Source organism: Taudactylus pleione, unplaced genomic scaffold, assembly GCF_031769625.1.
Source record: "Taudactylus pleione unplaced genomic scaffold, aTauple2 ptg000726l, whole genome shotgun sequence".
Classification (NCBI taxonomy): Eukaryota; Metazoa; Chordata; class Amphibia; order Anura; family Myobatrachidae; genus Taudactylus; species Taudactylus pleione.
This window is the reverse complement of record NW_028285128.1, coordinates 2621817-2645550: the sequence shown is the minus strand read 5'-3', so window position 1 is coordinate 2645550 and position 23734 is coordinate 2621817. Positions and strand designations below refer to the sequence as shown.

Here is a 23734-nt window from a genome sequence, read left to right as displayed (position 1 = left end):
TACAGCTACGCTCCCTGTTAGATTGGGGGTTCATTGTCCACTTTAGTGGATGCGAGCTCCATTTTAGCCCATATCATCACCACACCCCCTACACATCTTCTGACCTGGGCTACATGAGGAGCAGCTGCATTCTGGAATACAGGTGCATGGATTTGCCCCTCTGCCTCGCTGAAATTCAGGTAGAGGGCCCATGGATAGGGACTGGGCGTAGGGACACTATAATCAGAGATTTAGCTGTTTTATTAAATTTTTGAAACCATATCCTCTAATTTCACCTTTGAAAATGTTTATGCAAATTTCAGGCATTGTGTGATGCCATGGCTAATGCGCGCACACACACACAAAATAAACCAGATTGATTGATTGACTACATTTTTTGGGGGACACTTGGGAGGGACAGCACCCGAACAAGGCAGCAGCCTCTTGATAGACGACACAGGCAGCACCCCTGACACACACAAAAAAAAATATTGATTGATTGATTGAATTAATTTCTGGGGTCACTTGGAAGGGAGAGCACCTGAACGAGGCAGCAGCCTCTTGATAAATGACACAGGAAGCACCCCTGACGCACACACACACACAAAAAAGATTGATTGATTCATTCACTCATTGAATTCATTTGTTTGGGGCACTTGGGAGGGAGAGCACCCGAACGAGGCAGCAACCTCTTGATAAACGACACAGGCAGCACAGCACCCCTGTGCACCCACGTTGCTGATAAATGTGGCTAACGTGCACACACAAAAAAATAGTTTTTATTTTTACACTGGTGGTGTTGCTAACACACACACACCAAAAATTGTTTTTATTTTTTCACTGGTGGTGTGACTAACATGCACACACACAAAAAAGTTTTTATTTTCTCACTGGTGCTGTGGCAGGCTAACACGCACACACAAAAAAATGTTTTTATTTTTGTCACACTGGGGGTGAGGAGCACCCCTGATGGACAGAGCACCCCCTGGACAACACAGCAAAACAGCCAGCCAGCCACTATGGACAACAGCCAGCCCTTAAGGACATTATAACAGCCAGCCAACCTGAGTCGGTTCGGATCTGACTAGGATCTGCAAAGTTCGGGTGGGTTCAGTTCTCTAGTGGTAACCCTAGCGCCCCCCCTGGAGGTAGGTCGTACTAGGCTATCCCTGGTTATAATGTTGTAAGGTGTTGGTGTTTGCAAATTTTCTATAAATAGCATGTGAGTAGATTCTAAGGGCAAGATTGACAAAAAAGTGGTTTTGTTAAACCAACATTTTTAGGTGTTTTTTCTAGGAGATTTTCAAACCGTCTATTACAGACCAATGGGTCAATTTATCATCCTCTAATTTTCGTTTTTACCCCCTATTTTCCATATTTAAGTAGATTTTAAGTTTTTGTCCTAATCATGTAGCTTGTAACCAGGGCTTAAAGTGGGCCTAGAGAAGTGGTGGAGAGGCGTGGTCTCAAAAAGGGGAAGTTGTCTCAAAAAGGGGCGTGATCACACAATAGTATCCCCAATTCAAATTATGCCACACAGTAGCACAATCTTATTCATATTACACTGCACATGGGGCCTGATTCAGACCCACTCGCTAGATGCGTAAGCTCTCTCCCAGCGTACGCAAATCTGGCACACACCCAGCAAGACAGGCGATCGCACGGCAAGGCATAAGCACGCCCACTATGTCTTGGCGTGCGATCACTTTGTGCATGCAGACGCCCACCAGACGCCCACTTGCGCAAGTCATCTCCAGGAAGTGTATGTATCCATCGGAAGATCGGGAACCATCGGATGCAAGCGTGCACTTTTTGTTGACTATACACTGCCGCAAGCACTGCGAGCACTTCAGAGTGAAATCCCACCAAGTGACGTGCACTATGATGCTGCCTTTTAATTATGCACGCCTTTGAAACGGCGTTGAAATTCTCAAACACGCTTGCGTTCGCACCTCCACTCCCCCCGTTAGTAGTGGCCTTCCCCTGTTACCACCCACAAACGGCCTCTCCTGTCACCCACTCTGCTGGGCTGTCTAAGCACATAGAGTGAACTGATCGGTCTCTCGCACTGGTTTGCTCACACGCATTACGATGCGTACGCATGCGCAGATTGCAAATATTGGCCAGCTACGAGCGATCACTTCCTAGCGAGCAGGTCTGAATCAGATCCATAGTGCCCCTGATTCATATTACACCACATAGTAGTGTCCCTTATTCATGTTATGACACAGGGCCTGTTTCAGCAAGGAACGAACGAATGCAGGTGCACACAACCGGTCGATGGTTTTGCTCTGCGCTTGCATATGCATCACAGTGCGCAAACTTTTCAGTGCGATGTAGTATGCATACGCAGGGAGTCCACAGCTGCAGGGACAAGTGATTGACAGGAAGTGCCGTTTGTGGGTGGTGGCGGAAGAGTGGATGGGCAAACACAGGCGTGCCTGTTCATTTGAACGGCGTTTCAGGGGTGTGCATAGTTAAGCTCTTGCGGCGGCGGACGCAGCCTGAGGTCTAGTTGCACACAGGAAGTTTTGCTATGTCTGCGGGAGGGTCAGGTCAACCACTATTGTGCGTATGGGTTCGATGGTTCGCGATGTTACCGATGTTTCTGCTGTGGGTGGAATTATGTAGTGCTGGGAGTATGCTTATTTTGCTGCGATTGCTGTGCGTATGCATTCATTAGCATATTTTCGCAGCAGCCAGGTGCATGCGTCTGGATCCGTGAGTCCTTGCTAAATCAGGCCCACAATAGTAGTGACCCTTATACAATGCCCGGAGCAGTAGTGCCCATTACACATAATGCGCACAGCAGTAGTGCTCCTTATGCAATGCCCACTGTAGTGGTAGTGCCCCTTATGCAGTGCCAACAGTGGTAGTGCCCCTTATGCAGAGCCCACAGTAGTGGTGTCCCTTATGCAGTGCCCCCAGTAGTTATTCCCCTTATGCAGTGCCCCCCAGGAGTGGAGCCCCTTATGCAATGCCCCCATTAGTAATCCCCCAGTAGTATTGCCCCAGTGGTAATGCTGCCAGGAGTAGTGCCCCCAGTGGTAATGCCCCCAGTAGTAACGCCCCCTGTAGTAGTGCCCCCTATAGTAGTGCCCCCAGTGGTAATGCCCCCAGTGGTAGTGCCCCTTACACAAAAAAAAACACAATACTTACCTTAAGCCCTGCTACTGCGTCCGCTGCCGTCCAACTGGTGGCTCCTCTGAACTATGGACGAGACTTCATGACATCTCTCCCATAGTGCACAGTTGCACACTGCGGGAGCCAGAAGCCGGAGCTCAGGAGTGAACTCCAGCCTCCGTCTGCCGCTGTGGGAAAGGAGGCGGTCGCCCGCTGGTAAGGCTGACAGGCTGGGTTAGGTGGGCCGGAGGAAGCCGAACAGGTTCAGTATCCAAATAGATCCGTTTTTTAGATAGAACTCGATGTGAGTTCTAAACTTAATTCATAATTTTACATTTTTTGGTTTGATGAACAGATCCCTAAATCACTCAAAAACCACCTGTAAATTAGAGCTTTACAAAGCTTCACAATAGAAATCAACGTCTCAATTTTTTTTTAACTTAGTCAGAATGCAAACCATGGAGTTTATCAAGCTGCGGTTTGACAAACCAGCAGAAACAGTGCATTCGGTTTTAGCTATCTGGCTATTCAGAATACAAGAAGGTGAAATATACTTATTTATTATGAGGCTAATAAATATGTATAGATCAAGTGCAAAAGAGATCATTATTATCTTATGGAGCATATTATATCAGTACTATACCAGTTTAACAGACTCAGCATATGCCAGGTCACCTCAATCTCTGCCCCACTCAGCCTGCCCCCTCTCTGGCTGGCCCCACCCCTTCTCTGCTGCCCCGATGTGGTTCCATGCTTCCCCCACCTCTCTTCCCTTGTCACGGCTCTGTTCTGACCCCACCCCCCAACCCCATCACGGCTCCGCTCTGATATCCCTCCGTCCCAACCCCCCTCCCGCTCTCATACTTATTTTTGCAGCCGGTCTTCTTCTCTTAAGACTGTGGGCCTGATTCAGACCTGCTCGCGAGCCCATAGCGCTCGCAAGCAGGTCGATAGTCGGGCAGTGTGCTGTGCGTGCGCGAGTCCCGGAGCGAGTGAAAACTTCACTCGCTCGGGGCTCACAGCAAAACGGAGCGGCTGTCGATGTTGATCGGCAGCTCGCCCCGTTTTCTGGGCGGGTCGGGGGGGTGGCTGCACAAACGGAGGCGTTCCCAAAGGAATGCCTGCCGTTTGTGGGCGGCCCTACTGACATCACACGTGATGTCAGTAGTGAACTTCCTGCTCTATTAGAGCAGGAAGTTCACTGGGGCTTGCGGTGGACGAGATCCTACCACAAGGGTCTCGTCGCGAGCCCGATGGTCGCGATAATCGCGACCATCGCCAGGCTGCCCACACAAGCTATGTGAGTGGCCTGGAGGCGGATTTGTTTCTTTAAAATCCGCCCTGATTCAGAGCGAGCGCTCGTAAATAGCGAGCGCCTCTGAATCAGGACCTGTGCCTTTTCCCTCACACAATAGGTGCCATTGGGGCATGCAGCCTGGCTTCTAATGCACCCGCATTTATTATATAGATAATGGGGACAAATTAATATATTATTATATTAAGAGGGCAAATTTATATTTACATCATTCTAAGGGAGGCAATGTTATTTAAGAATTATATTATGATCTAAAAATTTTGGGCAATACATTATTAAACGTTTCTATAAATGGTCATCATGAAATAATAGGTGTTGACCCCATAGATCCTTTCTGCATTTATAGTTCCCTAAAGCTCACTGGTCAAGGAGGAGGGTTTTTATTGGATTATTATTATTATGTACATATTTCTTTAGGAGTACACTATGCCTCACCTCAGGGCATTATTTTAGTATAAGTACATATGAACAGTGCAAAGTTCACATAAAAAGGAAGAGTGATTTTACGAGTATGGATGATAAAAGCAAGAAATATTATCATATATAACAGAAGGAGATTAGAGCTGATCATTCTCATAATGATATTTTATTTCTTTTTATCTAAGGAATATTGGAGTCTGAATTTGTCACCATTCATAGGCCGAGATTTCTATGCAGAAAAGGAGGAGACCACAGTCTGCTTCCAAATCAGGTAAGACGTGGGGTTTCTATGGTTAATCTATGTTTTAAAGAGTTGTAATAACTTAATAATGGATTGCAGATAAGAATGTAGAGTTTATTCTCCATATAACCATCTAAGCATATATATTGCTGCACTGTATAAATGCACTAAATAATATATCACTGAAAAATAAATGTGACTGTTTGGGGATGCATGTGGGATTCTGGAGTGTAGGAGGGGTATAAAACATAAATTGTATTGGCAATGCATGCCAGGTCCACTGTCTAATGTACGTTTGTGTTTCTGGTGCTGGCTGATTGGTGCTGAGATGTGGCGGGGGCATGTATGTTGCAGGGAGATTTCAAGTACAGGTCTCCAGTGACGTGTGAATTGATGGTGGGCCTTTCTTCTTATAAGTTTATATTATTGTTAATAATATATTTTATTTATCCTGCTCCATAAAAGTTCAGCAGTGCTGCACATAGGATGGAATATACAATAAATTAAATAATACAGGGGTGATAAAACTGGACAGTAATACACAAGTACACTGATATACATATAAACATGATGCATAATAATGTAGAAAGTACAATAGGACAGAATAATTGGCCAAAGGATATGCAAGATAGGCATGACAGAGACAAGTTTATAGTTATGCAGAATAAAAGAAAAACAAATCACATAGAGAAACAATTCAGCATATGACGTGACAAGGACAAGTGAGGTAAGACAGATAGGGGCCCATTTATCATTGTATATTTGAGGTATAATCCCCCAAAACAGGCGTTTTCGGGGGTTAACCATAAATATTAAGTTTGCCTCAGATGTATGAAGGAGGGACCGCAGCAGGTATCTCCGATACCTGCTGTGATCCCTCCATTGCTGCAGGCAGCTGCTTGCCCCATAGCTTTCCGGACTGCAATGCATTCCAGGTTTTAGCCCCCGCAGCTAACGTCATCTGAAGACCTAATATTCTAAGGGAAAGATAGGACAAATGGGACAATTGGAAGAGTAGGGACAATAATGCTGCAGAGGTCAGCAAGAGGCTGAGGCTAGGATAGTGAATAGGCCAAAATGGGGTCATGATACAGGGCCCTGGGAGGGCCAGATAGAGGCCATGCTGGAGGAAGCTCCAGGAAGGGATGGTGTCCAATGAAGGTAGTGCAGAAATAGGATGGTACAGGAGTAGTGGTGCCAATGGCGTATCTATAATGGGTGCAGGGTGTGTGGTGCACACGGGTTCCTGTCAAGGGGGGCCCACACTGCATTGATAAAGCTGCACCTGGATGCAGTGAAACGCGTTAGGACTCATTTCACTACCTATCTCACCACCGACTTTGATGTGGATTTAACCTACTGCCTATTGAGTTCTTGGGACTAAAAAACTGAACTACGGAGCAACTGCTTATCATCTACAGTCAGCTGTTTGCTGATGGAAGCCGCACTACTTGAGGATATGCCATATTGATTCACTACCCTATCCTCTAGCGGATACCTATACAAGCGCAGTACTCTGTCCCAATTGAGCTCCCTGCAGTTGAAGATATCAGCCCAAAAAGGAGGCATAATACATTGGATCACAGCGTGTTACCTATAGATACCGCAAAATTGAGGACCCAGTGAGTGGATCAAGGGACATCCCTCTAGCGGATACCAGGAGGAATAGGCTGCTATAAAGATCTGCATTTTTTCATTCTTCACAAACCCTATAAGGGCCCATCTACCTATATAACAGTCTGCCATCATCGGGACATTCTAATCCAAAGTTGTGGGAGATTGTATGTTTTTATTGTACATGTTCACTTTACATTTCAATTGATATGATAAATATCGTATATATTTTTAATAAATATATTGTTCATTTTACTGGTACCAATTGAATTTCATTATATATTTGTATGTGCATTTATCAATAGCGCTGCTATTTGTGTTGAGCCCACACTGCATACCTTGCCCCATCCTTTCATAAGATGTCTCTGAGTAGAGCTTTATCCCATCTTAGGTGCCTGGCTGTGTTACAGGCAGTTGCCTGAAAGCAGTAGGCATTTGGGTTCAGATAGGGACAGGCTACTAAAAGCTTGGCCAACTGGCTCAAGGTGGGTTGACAAGCAGTGCTCATGAGGGACACACCTACTCTGCCCTAAAGTAGTTTATAGGCCAAATAGAGATCTTCTTCAGAATGGGGGAAAGAGGATGTGGAGGAGAGGCTGGTAGGTGGAGTGTGACCTACTTCACTCCAGATATTTTTTAGGCCATAAGTAGTGCTGGCAGGCATTGCCCAGTATGGAGCAAGGCCAGAGTGGTAGAGAGTCTGAAACTGCAGCCTATAAGGGAGCAGATGCAAGTGGGTGAACAAAATGCAGGTCCTGGGCTAGGTTTTATTGGCCCAGATGAATATGGTGAGTCAGGGGCAGAATTATGGGAGACAATGGAGGCGCCTGCCACCAGGCACTAGCACTAAAGGGGCACCTCCTCCATTGCCCACAATATATTCACCCCACTTAGGGCTGTACCTGGATTGTACCATCACAGCTGCCCAATACACGGCACCTCTTCCCGGCACCTGAGAAGCCACCTTACACTAGTGGAGAGCTCCGTGTCAGACCACCAGCTGTCTGTCTATAGCCTGTCCCTACTCATTGGTGTCAACAAGATGCATCTGGTGGAGCTGCGGGTAAGAGGGCATGGGAGGTGGGTGCCATTGGCACCAGCAACTGAGTCTAGGGGGCAGAACTTTGCTGGAGCAACTTCCCGACATGTGATGCATTCAGCAGTAGACTGGACATTTTGTGATTTCAGGTCCCATCACAGTGGCAGTCTTACAGTTGATGTGTGTTAGAAATGTATTTGCAACATCTCAGTCCCTGCAGCAGTTACTTAACTTTTTAGCCGTGTGCTCCCCGATCCGTCTGCTAAGTGCATGTGTGATCATTCACATGACTTATACTTTTGCAGTAGCAGGGGTATATTATGTACTGTAATAATGTAAGTAAATGTAATTTTTAATACTGGATAAGCCTTGAATTTAGCCTGGTCCATATGTCTGTGTTATTCATAACCACTAGAGCAAGGTAACACTTCCCAGAACAAAAGACCCTCCAAGTTAATTCCCACCTCCACAGGGGATGCTCCAGACTTACTCCTCCTTCCATTTGCCTGCTTTTGTGCCTCACTTGAATCTGGCAGACTGAACGGAACCAACCCAGCAGGAGTTCGTCAGGGAAGTAATATCTGGGGGTGGTAGGAGATAAGAGACCCACCCCAATCAGGGAACAATGCAACAATGTGGTCACAATACCGTGGGAAATTTGAAGGTTTCAAAAGAGATCACCAAAGGCAGCTGCTGATGTTAGTCGCTGACTTTGGCTAAGAGGTCTCGCTCTGCCAAGGTGCTATTGGAACACATCACCAGTTCTGTGTGGATTTATACTTTGGAAATTCTGCAAGGACCAATACGCTATTCAATGCTGTGTGTTCTGTGATAGCTTCTACTGTACGGGATCCTGGAAATGATTGAGTGGAGTTATACACTATTCACTGCTGTATGTTCTGTGATAGTTTCTACTGTATGGGATCCTGGAAATGCTTGGTTGGACCTAGGGGCTATCACTGCTGTGTGATCTGTGATAGTTTCTTTGTGTGGGGTCCCGGAAAGACTTGAGGGGACTTATACGCTATTCACTGCTGCATGATCAGTGATAGTTTCTCCTGTGGGTCTGTGCATCTCAGGCTATTTCGTGGAATTGTTCTGGAACTTTATATGCTGCTGAGACTGGCCCAATCTGGACTGCTACCTACGAATTATCTGTTTACTGTATTTACCGCTTGTCCTTACATATTATCTATTTCTGTGTGCTGTGGAAAAATAAACCATCACTTTGGTTTCATCTGCTTGGTGTCTGGGTGATTGAGATAACCCTGTATCCTCACACAGGGCCTCATTCAGAGGCGGTCGGAGGATGCAAGCGGTCGCTCAGAAACTGGGCGGCCACTTGCATCCTGACCGCCCGCCTCTGTTGCGGTCGTTAGGCTGTGGGTTAACACCCACAGCTCTAACGACCACTCAGGTGATGGTCGCGATGGTCAGAGACCATCGCGACCATCGGGGCTTACGACGAGACCCTAGGGTAGGGTCTCACTTGTCGTAAGCCCTGGAGAGCTTCTGGATCTGTCAGAGCCGGAAGCTCTCCACTGACATCACTAGTGATGTCAGTGGGGCCTCCCCCAAACGGCAGGCGTTCCCATGGGAACGCCTCCGTTTGGGCTGCCACCCCCCGGCTGCCACCCCCCCGGCCCACCTTCCAAACGGGGCGAGCTGTCAATCAACATCAACAGCTCGCCCCCTTTGGAAAGAGACCCGCTACGACCGGCGCTGTCGGTCGTAGCGGGTCTCACGCATGCGCACGAGGGAGCCGGCTCCCTCGTGCACATGCGCACTGGCAAAACAGCGAGGCGGCCGTGCGGTCGTAGACCGTACGGCCGCCTCTGAATAAGGTCCACAGTATCTTGACTTAAACTCGGTCCTCAAAACCACCACATCAGGTGGTTTTCCCCTCCATCAAGGGTATCAGGAGGGCTTCCCACCCCACATCAGGTAGCTTTCATCAGGAGGACTCTGAGACTCATGCTAATCGCAACATACTGGTTACTATCTTATCTGTGACTAATGCATACACGTGTCCACATACATCTATCCTCCATGCGCTACAAGTCGGTATAAACACCAAACTTGGGAGCGCAGAGTGACTTGGTAGCACTGAGCATCTTTTCGTGCAAATTTTTCCCTTCAAATGCGTTTTATTTGCACAGCAACGTGAGTAGGACACACAAGCAGCTTCTGCTGATTAAAATGATATTTGGCATGCCTATAATCTGTGTGCAACTGCGGGTGTATCTGCATGTGAAATACTATGTTACAGTGTCAGCAGCTGTGACGTGGGGCACCAAATTATAACTTGCCTCCGGGCATCTGGGATGAACTTACACCACTGTTGTGAGTGCTCCTTAATATGACTGAAAAATGGCCAAACACCTTCAGGCTGGATATGTCATCTCACACATGCCACTAAGCGCTGGTAGGGCAATATTGGCTTAATAATACAGACACTGTATGTCTCTACTTCTCAGTTATGACCAACACAGCAAGTATTACCCTTCCCACTGCCACATCACCCATCCTCCTCTTTCCTTCCCTTTATCTCCATTGTAGAACCATTCTATTGGCAAGGAGCCTATGACTAAATATGGGAACAATTTTAGGATAGTATGGGAATGCAGTATATGGGACAGTAAATATGTACACTATAGTTAGTGATTAATGTATATGAGACACATGGCATTTGTGCTGCTTATGGGACATATGGAGTTTGTGATTTATGAGTTTGGATATGTATAAATATATATAAGCTCTTATGGCGTAATATATATCTATATCTATCGATCGATTACAGTATAGCATGTGCATAATAGTATTTAAAATATAGTGCCCTATTAATTATGAGTGTTTCAGTGGGCGTTGAAGCACAGGAAAAAAGATGTGGAATGGGCTTTTTTGTAACTAGGACTTTGCCAAGGACTGGTGGTGGTATTACTCTGCCACTGATCTAGATCCTAGCGGGCAGATAACTCACCCATAGTCAGTTACAGAAATATAAACATTTCTGTAGGTTTAACTTCCCAGCAATGCAACTATGTTGACCTTAAATCTTGACTGATATGTCTACTTTACCATCTATTTTAGTTAATATGTCATTTACTGTTCTTTATAATCGAAAGAGTAACTTACTGCAGATGTAAGATGTCTTAAGTTTATGTGACAGCTTTAATGTCACTTTATATCTTGAATTTTATTCACAGTTTTTCCCCGCATTGTGTATCATTAAAGTATATGAAACTGCTTGACTAGACGGAAATTGGACTTTCATTTTCTCTAGAGACTTGTTAAGCTGAGATACATTTAAGAGATTTATACAAATCCCCTTCATCAGCCCTATCTTTTTCATGCAACGTTTTGTACATTCTACCTAATCTCAAGTGAGAATTCATATTTATTATGCATGGCCAGTTTTGATGGTCACTCGTACATTGAGGGCGGGATGCACTATTATCAATTATGCAGTCAAACCCCCGAAAATGCAGTTTTCAGGGGTTTGCCCGCATTTCTCATATGCACCAAGCTTTGGAAAGCAAAGCTTTACGCAGATTGAACCCGGTGGGCTACGCCATATTAAGAAATGGTGTGAAATACTCATCTTTTTTAAATCTCACACCATTCTACTCAAATTACTTCATCAAGACCCGGACTGACCATTCACCTGGGATGTAGGTGGATTTGGAAGGCTGGTCTACTCTCCCGGTAGTTTGGCAGAAACGGCCAATATCCTGGAGTAAATATTGGGCTTCCAAGCCCCGTTACCTGATGCGGTGCTGCAGGTTTTCCGCCTTAGGTATCCCTGCAGGCTGCCAAAGATACCCCTGATTCTGATGCATACTAATCAGCTGGGTGGTTGGCATATCTCCAGGATCATCCCTTACATCAGTGGTGCATGGTTGCTGCCATTTTGTTTCTTGACAGCAGACTGTCTGCCCACCATTAAGGATGCCACCCTAGGATCAGCTGACCCATAGTGTCAATCAGGGCCTACGGTGCCCTATTTAAGAAAGTCCCGGATAACAAAGGATAGCAAACAAGTGCTGAACAACTTCACTCCTGTGACCTCTTACTGGCTCCCAGCCGCTATTCCCTGGTGTGTTCCGGTTCCTAGTTCTGATCCAGTCTGCTATTCCAGCATAAGTTCTGTTCCTGCTCTTCAGTCTGTTATTCCAGCATCGGTTCTGTTCCTGCGCATCAGTCCGCAAATGGGATGCAGTTTATATGCCGGCAGACAGGATACCGGCAGTTGAAATGCCGCCACCGTAATCCAGCCGCCTGGCATAGTGCCTATAATGATACCCCGAAGGACATCAGGATACCGATGCAGCGGTAAGTATGCGTAGTTACCTGGGGATGGAAGTGTTAGGATTAGGCACACCTGGGGGGAGATTAGGGTTAGGCACCCCTCGGGGAGGGTTAGGCTACAGGAAGTGGGGGTTAGGGTTAGGCACAACTTGGGGGAGGTTAGGGTTAGGCACTCCCCTGGGAGGGTTAGGTTTAGGGTGCGGGAAGGGGGGGTTAGGGTTAGGCACCCCCCTGGGGAGGTTAGGGTTAGGCACCACTAAGGGAGGGTTAGGGGGGGTGAGGGGAGGGTTAGGGTCCTTACCTGCACCTGTCGGGATTCTGCTCCATTCGGCCTGCCAGCATCCGTATTTGAACTGGCGGCTATTCAGTCGTTAGCATCTCATACCGATTCCCTGCAAATACCATCATACAATGCACTTCAGTCTGCAAGTATAAATATTGTGATATCTTGGGGTAATTCGCTCGGTAGAGGGTGGAGTGGTGCAGTGTTTAGGTGCTTAATGAGGGTCCACACACAGCTTTCATGTAAATAAATGATGCTTTTACTTTCCAGCATGGAAAGCTAGGAAACAAACAGAAAATAATAAACAACCTAGCCACTATTTAGGGCGTTTAACTCACTTCTTGAACCCTCTCTATAAGGTCTCTGCAGGTCTATCGTCAGCTCCAGCCTGGCTTATCTGCCACAGCTCAGTCTCTGTGCCTTCCCTGTATCCTCCAGGTATACAGTAGGCCCTGGCTTCCTCAGCCTGCAGCCCAGCTGCTTCAGTGTCACACAGTCTGAGAGTTCGGGGTGGTACAGACCCAAGCCTCCTGGCCCCCAATGGCTTGCTCAGCTTCACTGACTCTCTGGCTGCCACAGTCCCACATAGACTGTCTCCAACAGCAGCCTGACTGGTCTGCCTCCTCATCAGCCCACACCTGAGCTCTCTCCACAAGGCAGCCCTTTACACATCTTCCCAGAACCCTTTTCTTCTGTGTGGGCGGATCTCTCCTGCCCCAAACAGAATCTGCTGCTCACCAGTGCCATCTCTGGTGATACTGCCACAATATCTATTGTATGCAGTGCACTTCAGTTTACAAGTATCATAATTTAGTCTACACAGTGCACTTCATCCTGCATGCACTGTATGGTGTACTCTATTTATAAAGACTCTATAATTATTATTATTATTGAGTAGTGCTGTCACAGCTGCCGACACTTGAGACTCCTGGAGGGAGGCAGGCCTACTAGGCACAAAAAACTGGGGTGGTCTTTAGGAATGACCTTTCCTTGAAACTCAGTAGCACAGGATAAAAGTGAAATAGAATTTATTCACAAAATAATTATAATCAGCAAGGTCTCATATAAAGTCTCAAACAGCACAGAGATTCATATATGCAACAATAAGTATAGCAGAGAATCCCCAAATATATATGCAGTCTTTAACATATAAGAACTAACGTGGTAGAGAACCCAGAATCCAGTATGAGGCTAACACCTCAGGATGACATTAAGGACCTTTGCCATGGTAGAACCCTGTAGTAATGGAAATCTGGAGCACAGCAGACCCTGCAGAATAGTATAGTTCCGGGACAGGGCCGTGCCCTGTGGTGTAGTGAGAGCCTTGTGGAGTAGTGAAGTCGGAGCAGGGTTAAGCCCTGTAAGACGATGAGATTCCAGGACAAGGTTGAGCCCTGCAGTGTGGCTAGAGTTCAGAGTGGGGTTGAGCCCCGTGATGCAGAGAGTATTGTAGCGGGGTTGAGCCCCGCGATGTGGAGAAGATTGTAGTGGGGTTGAGCCCCGTGAAGTGGAGAAGATTGTAGCGGGTTTGAGCCCCGTGACGCGGAGAAGATTGTAGCGGGGTTGAGCCCTGGGATGCGGAGAAGATTGCAGCAGGGCTGAGCCCTGTTATGTGGAGAAGATTGTAGCGGGGCTGAGCCCCATGATGCAGAGAAGATTGTAGCAGGGTTGGGCCCTGTAGTGTGGCTAGGGTTCGGAGCAGGGTTGAGCCCCGTAATGCATAGAAGATTGTAGCAGGGTTGAGCCCTGTGGTGTGGCTAGAATATGGAGCGAGGTTGAGCCCTGTGATGCGGAGATGACACTGTAACGGTGCAGTTGACAACTGTAACAAGGATGAGTTCAATATCCAAAGGAACGAAAAGACAACAGGTAAAGTGCAGCAAAATGATAAAAGCACAATGATGGAGCAAGAAGCAATACTTAGACAATAGGAATGCTGGGTTCTGTAGTGCAGTGGATAACTGGCATCAGAAGTTCATCTGGAATATAACAAAGTCCACAGCAATCCACAGGCACAGCGGGGATCTGGCAGGAGTCCAAGAAAAGACCTGAAAGCAACGTTGCACAGACACTGAGACACAGTTAGTAACAGGCTTTATACTAGAGGTCTGTGATCCAAAGGACGTTTCAGAACATGTGACCCAAATGGAATCAGGTTTGAAATAATGAGCAATCTAGGAATCCCACAACCTGACGACACCTGGGAAACAGATGATCACTTTAACACTCTATCCCCTGAATGAGAAGCATGCCAGCAAGCAGGATAGCTCCTCCAACGACCACAATGGAACATTGGCAAAAGTAGTCCATCTTTATGTACTGAAATAGTCGCAGTCCTGACAAGTGCGCTCTATCCAGCAAGTGCCTACATCCCCACTGCACTGTGCACCTAAACCAGTTTCAGCATTCATCTAGGACTGCTGTGTGCAGGCTCTGTAGCACTCATTGCTTGCCAGATGGCACACTTGTTCCTGTTCCACTGCCTTCAGACACTGCTATTGGCAGCCCTCCTTATCAACCAGCACAGTGCTCCCTGGCATGATATCTCAACTGCTGCCGTCAGCTCTGTACCAACTTACTGACAGGTTTGACTCCAATTATTTCTCTATTGCCTAGTCTGTACACCACATACCCCATGGAACCCAGCTATCTCCCACATGAGAAGGAACCTTATCAAGCCTCCTAGCTTCCACTCCCCCTAATAACCAAGCTGACCCTCCGATTCCTGATCTGATTTCACAAATCCCTAGAGGCCTGACAGAAAGAGTGTGGCAGTGATTCACTTTAAGGAAACATGCAGATCGAGGGACAGTTAATGTGATGCACTGTCATACATAGGGCATATTTTTGAAAACGGATGTTTTCACACCCTTTTCACATTATGTTAGTATCACAGAAATGTATGAAAGGGCGATTGGAGGAGAATTTGCAAAATTCTCCTCCAAGCCCTTAAATTGGCATTTTTTAGTAAGCAGATCGCATTTCCCATACTTCTACTTAAAAGTAGAATGTAAAAAAATACCGGGAGAAAGCCGTGCAATAATAATGCTATCTGGAGATGGCGTTATGCAGGTTTCTTCCCCCATTTCACTTACTCTACCTCAGCCTTCTCTGCCTGCTGACAGGGAAAGCAGAACACAGGCTGATCACAGTGAAAAAACCCCACTTACCTCTATTCAGTTATCTGTGATCCGGTGAGTGCCTGGGTGACCCGGTCATCTTGTCGCTGTGCCCCAGTCTTCTGATCTATAAATTGAGATGCTACGAAGTCCCTGCAGCATCCTCCATTTACTGCTTGGATCAGATAACTGCAGTGATGTACAGTGAGGTCAATGGCTGGGGAGACACACAAGGAGATGGGTCTAAGTGCTGGGAGCCTGTCTCACCCCCTACTCACTGTAACTCTCCCCTCACTACACTAAGCTTCAGTGTCCATTCATTCTCCTACCTGCATCACTGTGTCTTCTCTTGCTGCTGCTGACTGAGCTCCGAACTCTAAACATTGCAGTGCACTTGCTGGTCACATGAGACATCCAAGGTGTCTATCAGGGCTCAAGGAATGCCCCCCATACTCAGAGGCATGCCTCTATTAGCTCTCTTTCTGTGCAGCTTACTGCCCGTGGTGTGGCCCTGCCCCCAGCTCTGCAAGCAGTGTCTGACTATACAGAAGTGAGGCTAAGCTGTTGCTGCCTCATCTGTCATCTCTCTGCAGTCCCAGGGAGCTCCACAAAGCTGGTGCGTGTTAACTATAAAAATTATTACAATAAACAAAGAAGATGTTTATAAGTTATAAATATCTTCTTTGTATTATTCTAATAATTTTTATATCAAATATCAGAGTATGACAGGGTCAGCTGTGCCTCCCCTGCCTACACGTCCTTGAATAACCGGGGTCACCCACAGCCTTCAGATGACTGGATCACCGAGTAGCTCAGCGATGGTTACCTCTGAGACAAGCAGAACAACTTTGGATGCAGAGAGAGGCAATTTCTATGTTTCTGGGTGGTATAAGGTGGTGGCTAGCTAGACACGTTTCGCAGTTAGCGATTGCATTTTAATACACAGTTGCACTGACACAAGCGGCCATGTTCAGACTTAGGGTTGGTGCAATGTTGGATGATGCAACTGATGCGTCCAATGATGTGTCTTAATCAGGGGCGCTGAGAGGGGGGGGCGGGTGCTAATTACCCGGGCCCAGGCTTTCTAGAGTGGCCCGGGTCCAATGCCGCCCCCCCCTCCCTCTTATCGCACAGCAGCCCAGCACATGCTGCTGTGTGCTGGGCTGCAGTGGGATACTGCTCGTGGCTGCTGAGCAACAGCCACTGTAGTCTCCTATGCCTGTAGGGGGAGAGATCACACTGATCGTGGGGCCCCTCCACCTAAGAGGCGTGGTCCCGCTATTAGGCCACGCCCCCTTCCCCAGGCCCGGCATGGCTCTTGATGCCCCTGGTCTTAATATGCATCCTGACTGTAGGCATAGGTTCCCGCACCCAACCCGTCGGGATTCCGACTACATCCCGTTGTGTGCTCCTGAAACAATGAGATTGTCACTGATAATGCCTCAAAAACGGCAAGTGACAGCGAACAAGTGTAATCTGACCAGAAACCAAAAGATAATGTAAAGAGAATTGTGTTATAACCAGATAAAGTTCTTGATGGATCTCACACTACAACAACCAATTTCTGTAGCTGGAAGTTGTGAATTACAAGATACCATATTTAAGTGTTTCTTTGTACATAGTCAGAGTTTCCATAATTAGGTCGGTTATAGAATTTGTCCACAATTTACTTTCATAATTTTTCTAATTAAAATATATTGTCTATGGGCCTGATTCAGAGATGGACGCTAATGTGATCGCAGCTGCAATTTTGCATGGAACGCAGCTGCGAAAATATTCTAATAATGTCTGCAAAGATCACCGAGCATAGAGACGCCCACTGATACCTTCTTACCTACGTGTGATGATGCATACCTGCGTAAATATCGGTAAGATCGCCGCACATGGGCGGCCATCTTGCCCTTGACACACAGAGCTGCGTATGCACTCGCAGTGGCTAATTTATGCACATCCATGTAACGGCGTTCAAACTAGGGGTGAGCGGGTTCGGATTTCTGAAATCCGAACCCCCCCGATCCGAGGCAGATCCGAGTCAGGCTCGACTTTTCCCGCCTGACTCGGATCTGAAATCGAGGCAAAACGTCATCATCCCGCCTTCCGAGTCTCGCGGGTTTTGGATCCTATATAAGGTACCCGCGTCAGCGCCATTTTCTCACTCGGCTGTGGACAGTGAAGAGGGAGGGTGGGAGTTAGGGCTGGCTGGGCTGTGTAGTGTAGTGCAGAGTAGTGTTGTGTTGTGCTGCGCTGCTGTTGTCCACTACTTCAAAGTCCATAGGGGCTGGCTGTGTTGTGCTGCTGTTGTTAATAGGGGCTGTGTCCACTACTTCAAAGTCCATAGGGGCTGGCTGGACTGTGTTGTGCAGTCAGTTCTCCATAGGGGCTGTGTCCACTCCAAAGTCCTGTGCAGTGTCCCAGTCCTAAAGGGGTGCTGTAGTGTTGTCCAGGGGGTGCTCTGTCCATCAGGGGTGCCCCCCCCAAGTGCTAAAAAAATTATATTATTTGTGTTTGTGAATTGTGTGCGCAGTAGCCGCACGTGCATCAACAAAGTAGTGCCAAGCGTGCGCCTGTGTCATAAGTAAAGGGCCGGCTGGCTTGACCGTTAAAGGGTGCTGTAACCCCCGAAAGTACACTCCAGTCCAAACCAAAAAAAAATTATTTTCTGTGTTTGTGAATTGTGTGCGCAGTAGCCGCACGTGCATCAACAAAGTAGTGCCAAGCGTGCGCCTGTGTCATAAGTAAAGGGCCGGCTGGCTTGACCGTTAAGGGTGCTGTAACCCCCGAAAGTACACTCCAGTCCAAACCAAAAAAAAAATTATTTTCTGTGTTTGTGAATTGTGTGCGCAGTAGCCGCACGTGCATCAACAAAGTAGTGCCAAGCGTGCGCCTGTGTCATAAGTAAAGGGCCGGCTGGCTTGACCATTAAAGGGTGCTGTAACCCCCAAAGTACACTCCAGTCCAAACCAAAAAAAAAATTATTTTCTGTGTTTGTGAATTGTGTGCGCAGTAGCCGCACGTGCATCAACAAAGTAGTGCCAAGCGTGCGCCTGGGTCATAAGTAAAGGGCTGGCTGGCTTGACCGTTAAAGGGTGCTGTAACCCCCAAAGTACACTCCAGTCCAAACAAAAAAAAAATTATTTTCTGTGTTTGTGAATTGTGTGCGCTGTGGCTGCACGTGCATCAACAAAGGAGCAGCGCCAAGCGTGCGCCTGTGTCCCATAAGTAAAGAGCCGGCTGGCTCATTTCTTAAAGGGTGGTGTAACCCACAAAGTGCACTACTCTCCAGCAAAAATAAAAAAATATTTTCTGTGTTTGTGTGCGCTTTAGCCGCACGTATATATCAATATAACATAAATGGAGGACCAAACTTTCTCTGATAAAAATAAAATAGGGAAAGATCAAGAACCACTTCCTCCTAGTGCTGTTGCTGCTGCTGGGAGTTGTTCATCATCCCAGAGAGGAAGTAGGAACATCACTACTTTTACTGAACAATTGACCCTCCAACAGTCCCTAGCGATGAGGATGAAGTACGACAGCAGTCATCCTGAAGCAAAACGTATAACTGAGGCCTTGACTGCTATGTTGGTGTTAGACGTGCGTCCGGTATCCGCCATTAGTGCAGTGGGATTTAGACAATTGATGGAGGTAGTGTGTCCCCGGTTCCAAATCCCGTCTAGATTCCACCTGCATCCTCAAAGCAGCAGCGACAAGCGTGCGTCTGTCTGTTGAAGGGTGGTGTAACCCTCAAAGTACTCCAAAAAATAAAAAACTATTTTTTTAATGTGTTTGTGACTTGTGTGCGATGTAGCCGCACGTGCATCAACATAGTAGAAGCGCCAAGCGTGCGCCTGTGTCATAAGTCAAGGGCTGGTTTGGACATATGGTCCGGACTGAAGGACGTGCCAACAATTTCGGACAAGTCTACTGTCACTGCATATGATACTGTCCTCAAAGCAGCAGCGACAAGCGTGCGTCTGTCTGTTAAAGGGTGGTGACACCCTCAAAGTGTGCTACACAAACAATAAAAATATTCTTCTTTTTTTTCTGTCTTTGTGAATTGTGTGGGCTGTAGCTGCACTTGCATCCTCAAAGCAGCAGCGACAAGCGTGCGTCTGTCTGTTAAAGGGTGGTGACACCCTCAAAGTGTGCTACACAAACAATAAAAATATTGTTCTTTTTTTTTCTGTCTTTGTGAATTGTGTGGGCTGTAGCCGCACTTGCATCCTCAAAGCAGCAGCGACAAGCGTGCGTCTGTCTGTTAAAGGGTGGTGTAACTCTCAAAGTGCTCCAAAAAATAAAAAACTATTTTTTTTATGTGTTTGTGACTTGTGTGCGATGTAGCCGCACTTGAATCCTCAAAGCAGCAGCGACAAGCGTGCGTCTGTCTGTTAAAGGGTGGTGACACCCTCAAAGTGTGCTACACAAACAATAAAAATATTGTTCTTTTTTCTGTCTTTGTGAATTGTGTGGGCTGTAGCCGCACTTGCATCCTCAAAGCAGCAGCGACAAGCGTGCGTCTGTCTGTTAAAGGATTACATCGGTGACAGCATCCAAGTAGGCATGTCAGACAGTCCGTACCTGTACTGGCAGGAAAAAGAAGCAATTTGGAGGTCCCTGTGCAAACTGGCTCTATTTTACCTGAGTTGCCCCCCCTCCAGTGTGTACTCCGAAAGAGTGTTTAGTGCAGCCGGGAACCTTGTCAGCGAAAGGCGTAGGAGGTTGCTTCCACAAAATGTGGAGATGATGTTCATAAAATGAATTATCAACTCTTCCAGGGAGAGCAGCCTCCAGAACGTACAGAGGGACCTGTGGTTGTGGATTCCAGCGGGGACGAATTAATACTCTGTGAGGATGAGGATGTACACAACACTGAAGAGGGTGAGGAATCGGTGGATGAGGAGGATGAGGACGACATCTTGCCTCCGTAGAGCCAGTTTGTGCAGGGACAGATTAATTGCCAGCTTGTTTTGTGGGGGCCCAAACGAACCAATCATTTCAGCCACAGTCGTGTGGCAGACCCTGGCGCTGAAATGTTTGGTTTGTTAAAGTGTGCATGTCCTGTTTATACAACATAAGGGTGGGTGGGAGGGCCCAAGGACAATTCCATCTTGCACCTCTTTTTTTTCTTTGCATTATGTATAATTTGGGGCCTAGTTTTTCAAACTGCCATCCTGTCTGCCACTGCAGTGCCACTCCTAGATGGACCACGTGTTTGTGCCGCCCATTCGTATCTCTTAGCATAGTCCTCCAGCTACCTCGGTGCAACCTTTTGGACATAAAAACACTATTGTTAGGTGTGAGGTGTTCAGAATAGACTGGAAATGAGTGGAAATTAAGGTTATTGAGGTTAATAATAGCATAGGAGCAGAAAAACCCACAAATTCTGTTATTTTAGCTGTTTTTATGCTTTATTTCAAAAAAATACAGATCCAAAACACAAAACCCAGAACCCAAAACACGGAAGGGTGGTTTTGGCAAAACCAATCCAGATCCAAAACACGAAGAAAGATCCAGATCCAAAACAAAAACACAAAAAGTGGCCGGTGTACACCCCTAGTTCAAACGGACAGACACGCCTGCATTTCTCAGTCCACCCCCCGTTACCACCCCCCAAATGCTGACAACCTGTCACTCGCTCTATGATGGATTCCTCTGTGCCTCTGCGATTGTGGCGCCATTGCTGTGCACACGCAGTGCGGCTATACGCCTGTGCAATGGCAAACAATCGCTCGATGTGCATGAGAATCGCAATATCGTCCATCTCTGAATCAGGCCCTATGTTCACTACTTCTAAGTAATTGCACTGCAAAATCTAGTAATATAACACAATTTCTACTTGTTGTTTTACAGTCCAATGGATATGCCGGAGTCTACAGCTGAGGAGGCAGAAAATATTGCTGTGTTACCAACACCTTCAAAGCCTGATGATTGTCCACTTGGACCTTACTCAATGGCTCCACCTATGGGGGGAAATGTTAAGCATCACCAATCCACCTGTGAATTAAAGGACAATAGTGGGACATGTGACATAACAGAGGTGACCATATTGCAGCCTGCAAAAGAGCCCTCCATTCTGGGTTACAATAGACTCTCATTTACTCGTGTCCATTCAATGTCAGATTTAGAGGTAAGGGATTCAGGGTATTTTACCTTTCCTAAAAGCCAAGTCAATTTATTTAATCTGCCCAATAAGGAAGCCCCATCCTGCCAAACTGGGCCGGCTGCAAGTCAAATGGGTTATGTATTAAGTATGGAAAAACAAATTCCTCCACGCATACACCAGATGGAAAATGAGAAGAGACATGAACATGGGAATAACAGCTACTTCGCCATTCCTTCACCCTCTGACGTACAGGTCTCCATAGAAGGACCCTTGATGATAATTAATCCTGACGGGACTGGGCCACTGCTGAAGCAGGTAGGAGATTATTGCTTCTTCCCTGGACTTCACACAAGCCAAGAAAATTTAGAAGGAAAGCTGACACCAACCAGTGGACAAAAGCAGCAGCAGGTACTAGAGAACCAACCGCTACCTGCTGTACAAGCATTCAAAGTAATGCAAAGAGGTTACCTTGCTTTGGAACATACTTAGGTACCTCATTTGTCTTGTCTAAGGCTGTGTTTGGGCAACCAGTGAGTCACCCCAAAGGTTTTATGTACATCTATGTGTTTCAGGCTGTATGAGGACATGACAGATAAATATTTTAATCCATGTATTGCTTTGTAAGCTTCATATTTTAGGGCTCAGGCATCTTAATTAAACTTAGCAACCATTTGTGGACATCTTGATTTAATGCAATATCTGTATGCCTCCTGCTCATCATTCAGTCAACCATTACCACTTAAGATGTACAAATTAAATCTCACAAATTGAATGATTTTGCAGGTCAGAAGGCAGAATGCCTACATCACATGCAGGTACCATTGTATGTGGTGGAGAGCAAGTGTTGAGACATCTTAAATTTGGTGATGTGATAAAAGTTACTGCAAATCCGGTTTTGCAACAGGACAGGCCATTTTGCAGAAATTGAAAGTTATGGCAATAGAACCTTTTAACCTTCAAGTTCCGATTTTGCTTTGACATTACAAGGAAAGACCTTCCACATTTATCAGAAATTCACATTTCACACAACTTATAGTTTATGAATAGAAGTAGAGGAACTATAGCCAGTTCATTCTTCAATGTTATGGGGTTATAATCTTAGAGCAACATAGAAAGACTAGGGTTTGTGTGGGTCTGGGGACAAGTAAGGTTAAATTCTAACAGATAAATGTGCACAATTTCTCAAAAAAATGCAAAACGAGGTGACTATACAGTAAGACACATTTTTAAATTTTTCTCATCCCTACTTACTAGTGTATGGGGAAGCGATGTGTATACTAATCAGGGACACTGCTGGAGAAATCTCAGATTTCTCCATGGTTACCCCGTCTATGAATAGGGTAAAGCAATGAGTAGCCCTATTATCACTGATAAAGGGCTTTTCACTGCTACATGTATAGACCCTTATACCTAATGCAAGGATTTCTTAAAGATAGACATTCTAGACAATATATGAAATGTAAGAATTTTTTACCCATGTAGCAGTATATTATAAATATAATTGACTCTGTAGATCTCCTACCGATGGTCAGAGATCCCAACAGATGACTAGTTGAAATCCAGGTGGATCTTTCATCTTGACATATTCATGACTTATAAAGTACTACTGCTTCAACTGAATTTACTCCAATAAATATATGCCCTGCATCTTGTACACATGTGGCATCGGTAGTATGAATGGTATGAATGATAAAACTGTCAGTACATCTGCAGTATCATACTGGATCTTTCTGATATGCAGAATGCTGTGAGAGCTGGAAGATGCTTCTGATGTCATGATACTCAAACATGATCACTGCCGTCCTGAGGCAATATAGAAATGTCTAGGGTAAAGATAAGAAGGGTAAAGGTGCCCATCCACTAGACGATTAAGTTGAGCGATTGAACGATAACAATCGATCGATCGTTCATAAATCGTTTGCAAAAATGTCTAAAATGACCAGCGATGCGCGTGCCCGCTGTTCGTTTAGACATCTATCATTATGCAAACATGCTGGTCAATCTGACGATATCGTCAGGTTGAGCATGTTTGCAGATGATTGATGAGCCTGCACTGAACGACTGCTCGTTCAGTGCAGACTCATCACAGACTGACAAACGTCTGCACGATTACAATGTCGTAAGCGTGCAGTTGTTTTCATGTCTGATAGTGGATGGGCACCTTATGTGGAGTTTAGGGTGCTGAATCTAAGC

At 46.2% G+C, this 23734-nt stretch overlaps 1 protein-coding gene across 2 annotated transcripts in view; it reads left to right on the top strand.

Annotated features, from left to right (window-relative positions):
* CSF2RB (colony stimulating factor 2 receptor subunit beta) overlaps positions 1 to 23161 on the top strand; it is a 125541-nt gene extending 102380 nt beyond the window's left edge. For both annotated transcript variants that reach the window (XM_088456878.1, XM_088456877.1), the window contains exons 14-15: positions 5023 to 5108; positions 21289 to 23161. In XM_088456878.1, the coding sequence (XP_088313004.1) occupies positions 5023 to 5108; positions 21289 to 22030 (828 nt within the window). In that variant the 3' untranslated portion in view covers positions 22031 to 23161. The remainder of the gene's footprint in view (positions 1 to 5022; positions 5109 to 21288) is intronic.
* Positions 23162 to 23734: the final 573 nt, after the last annotated feature.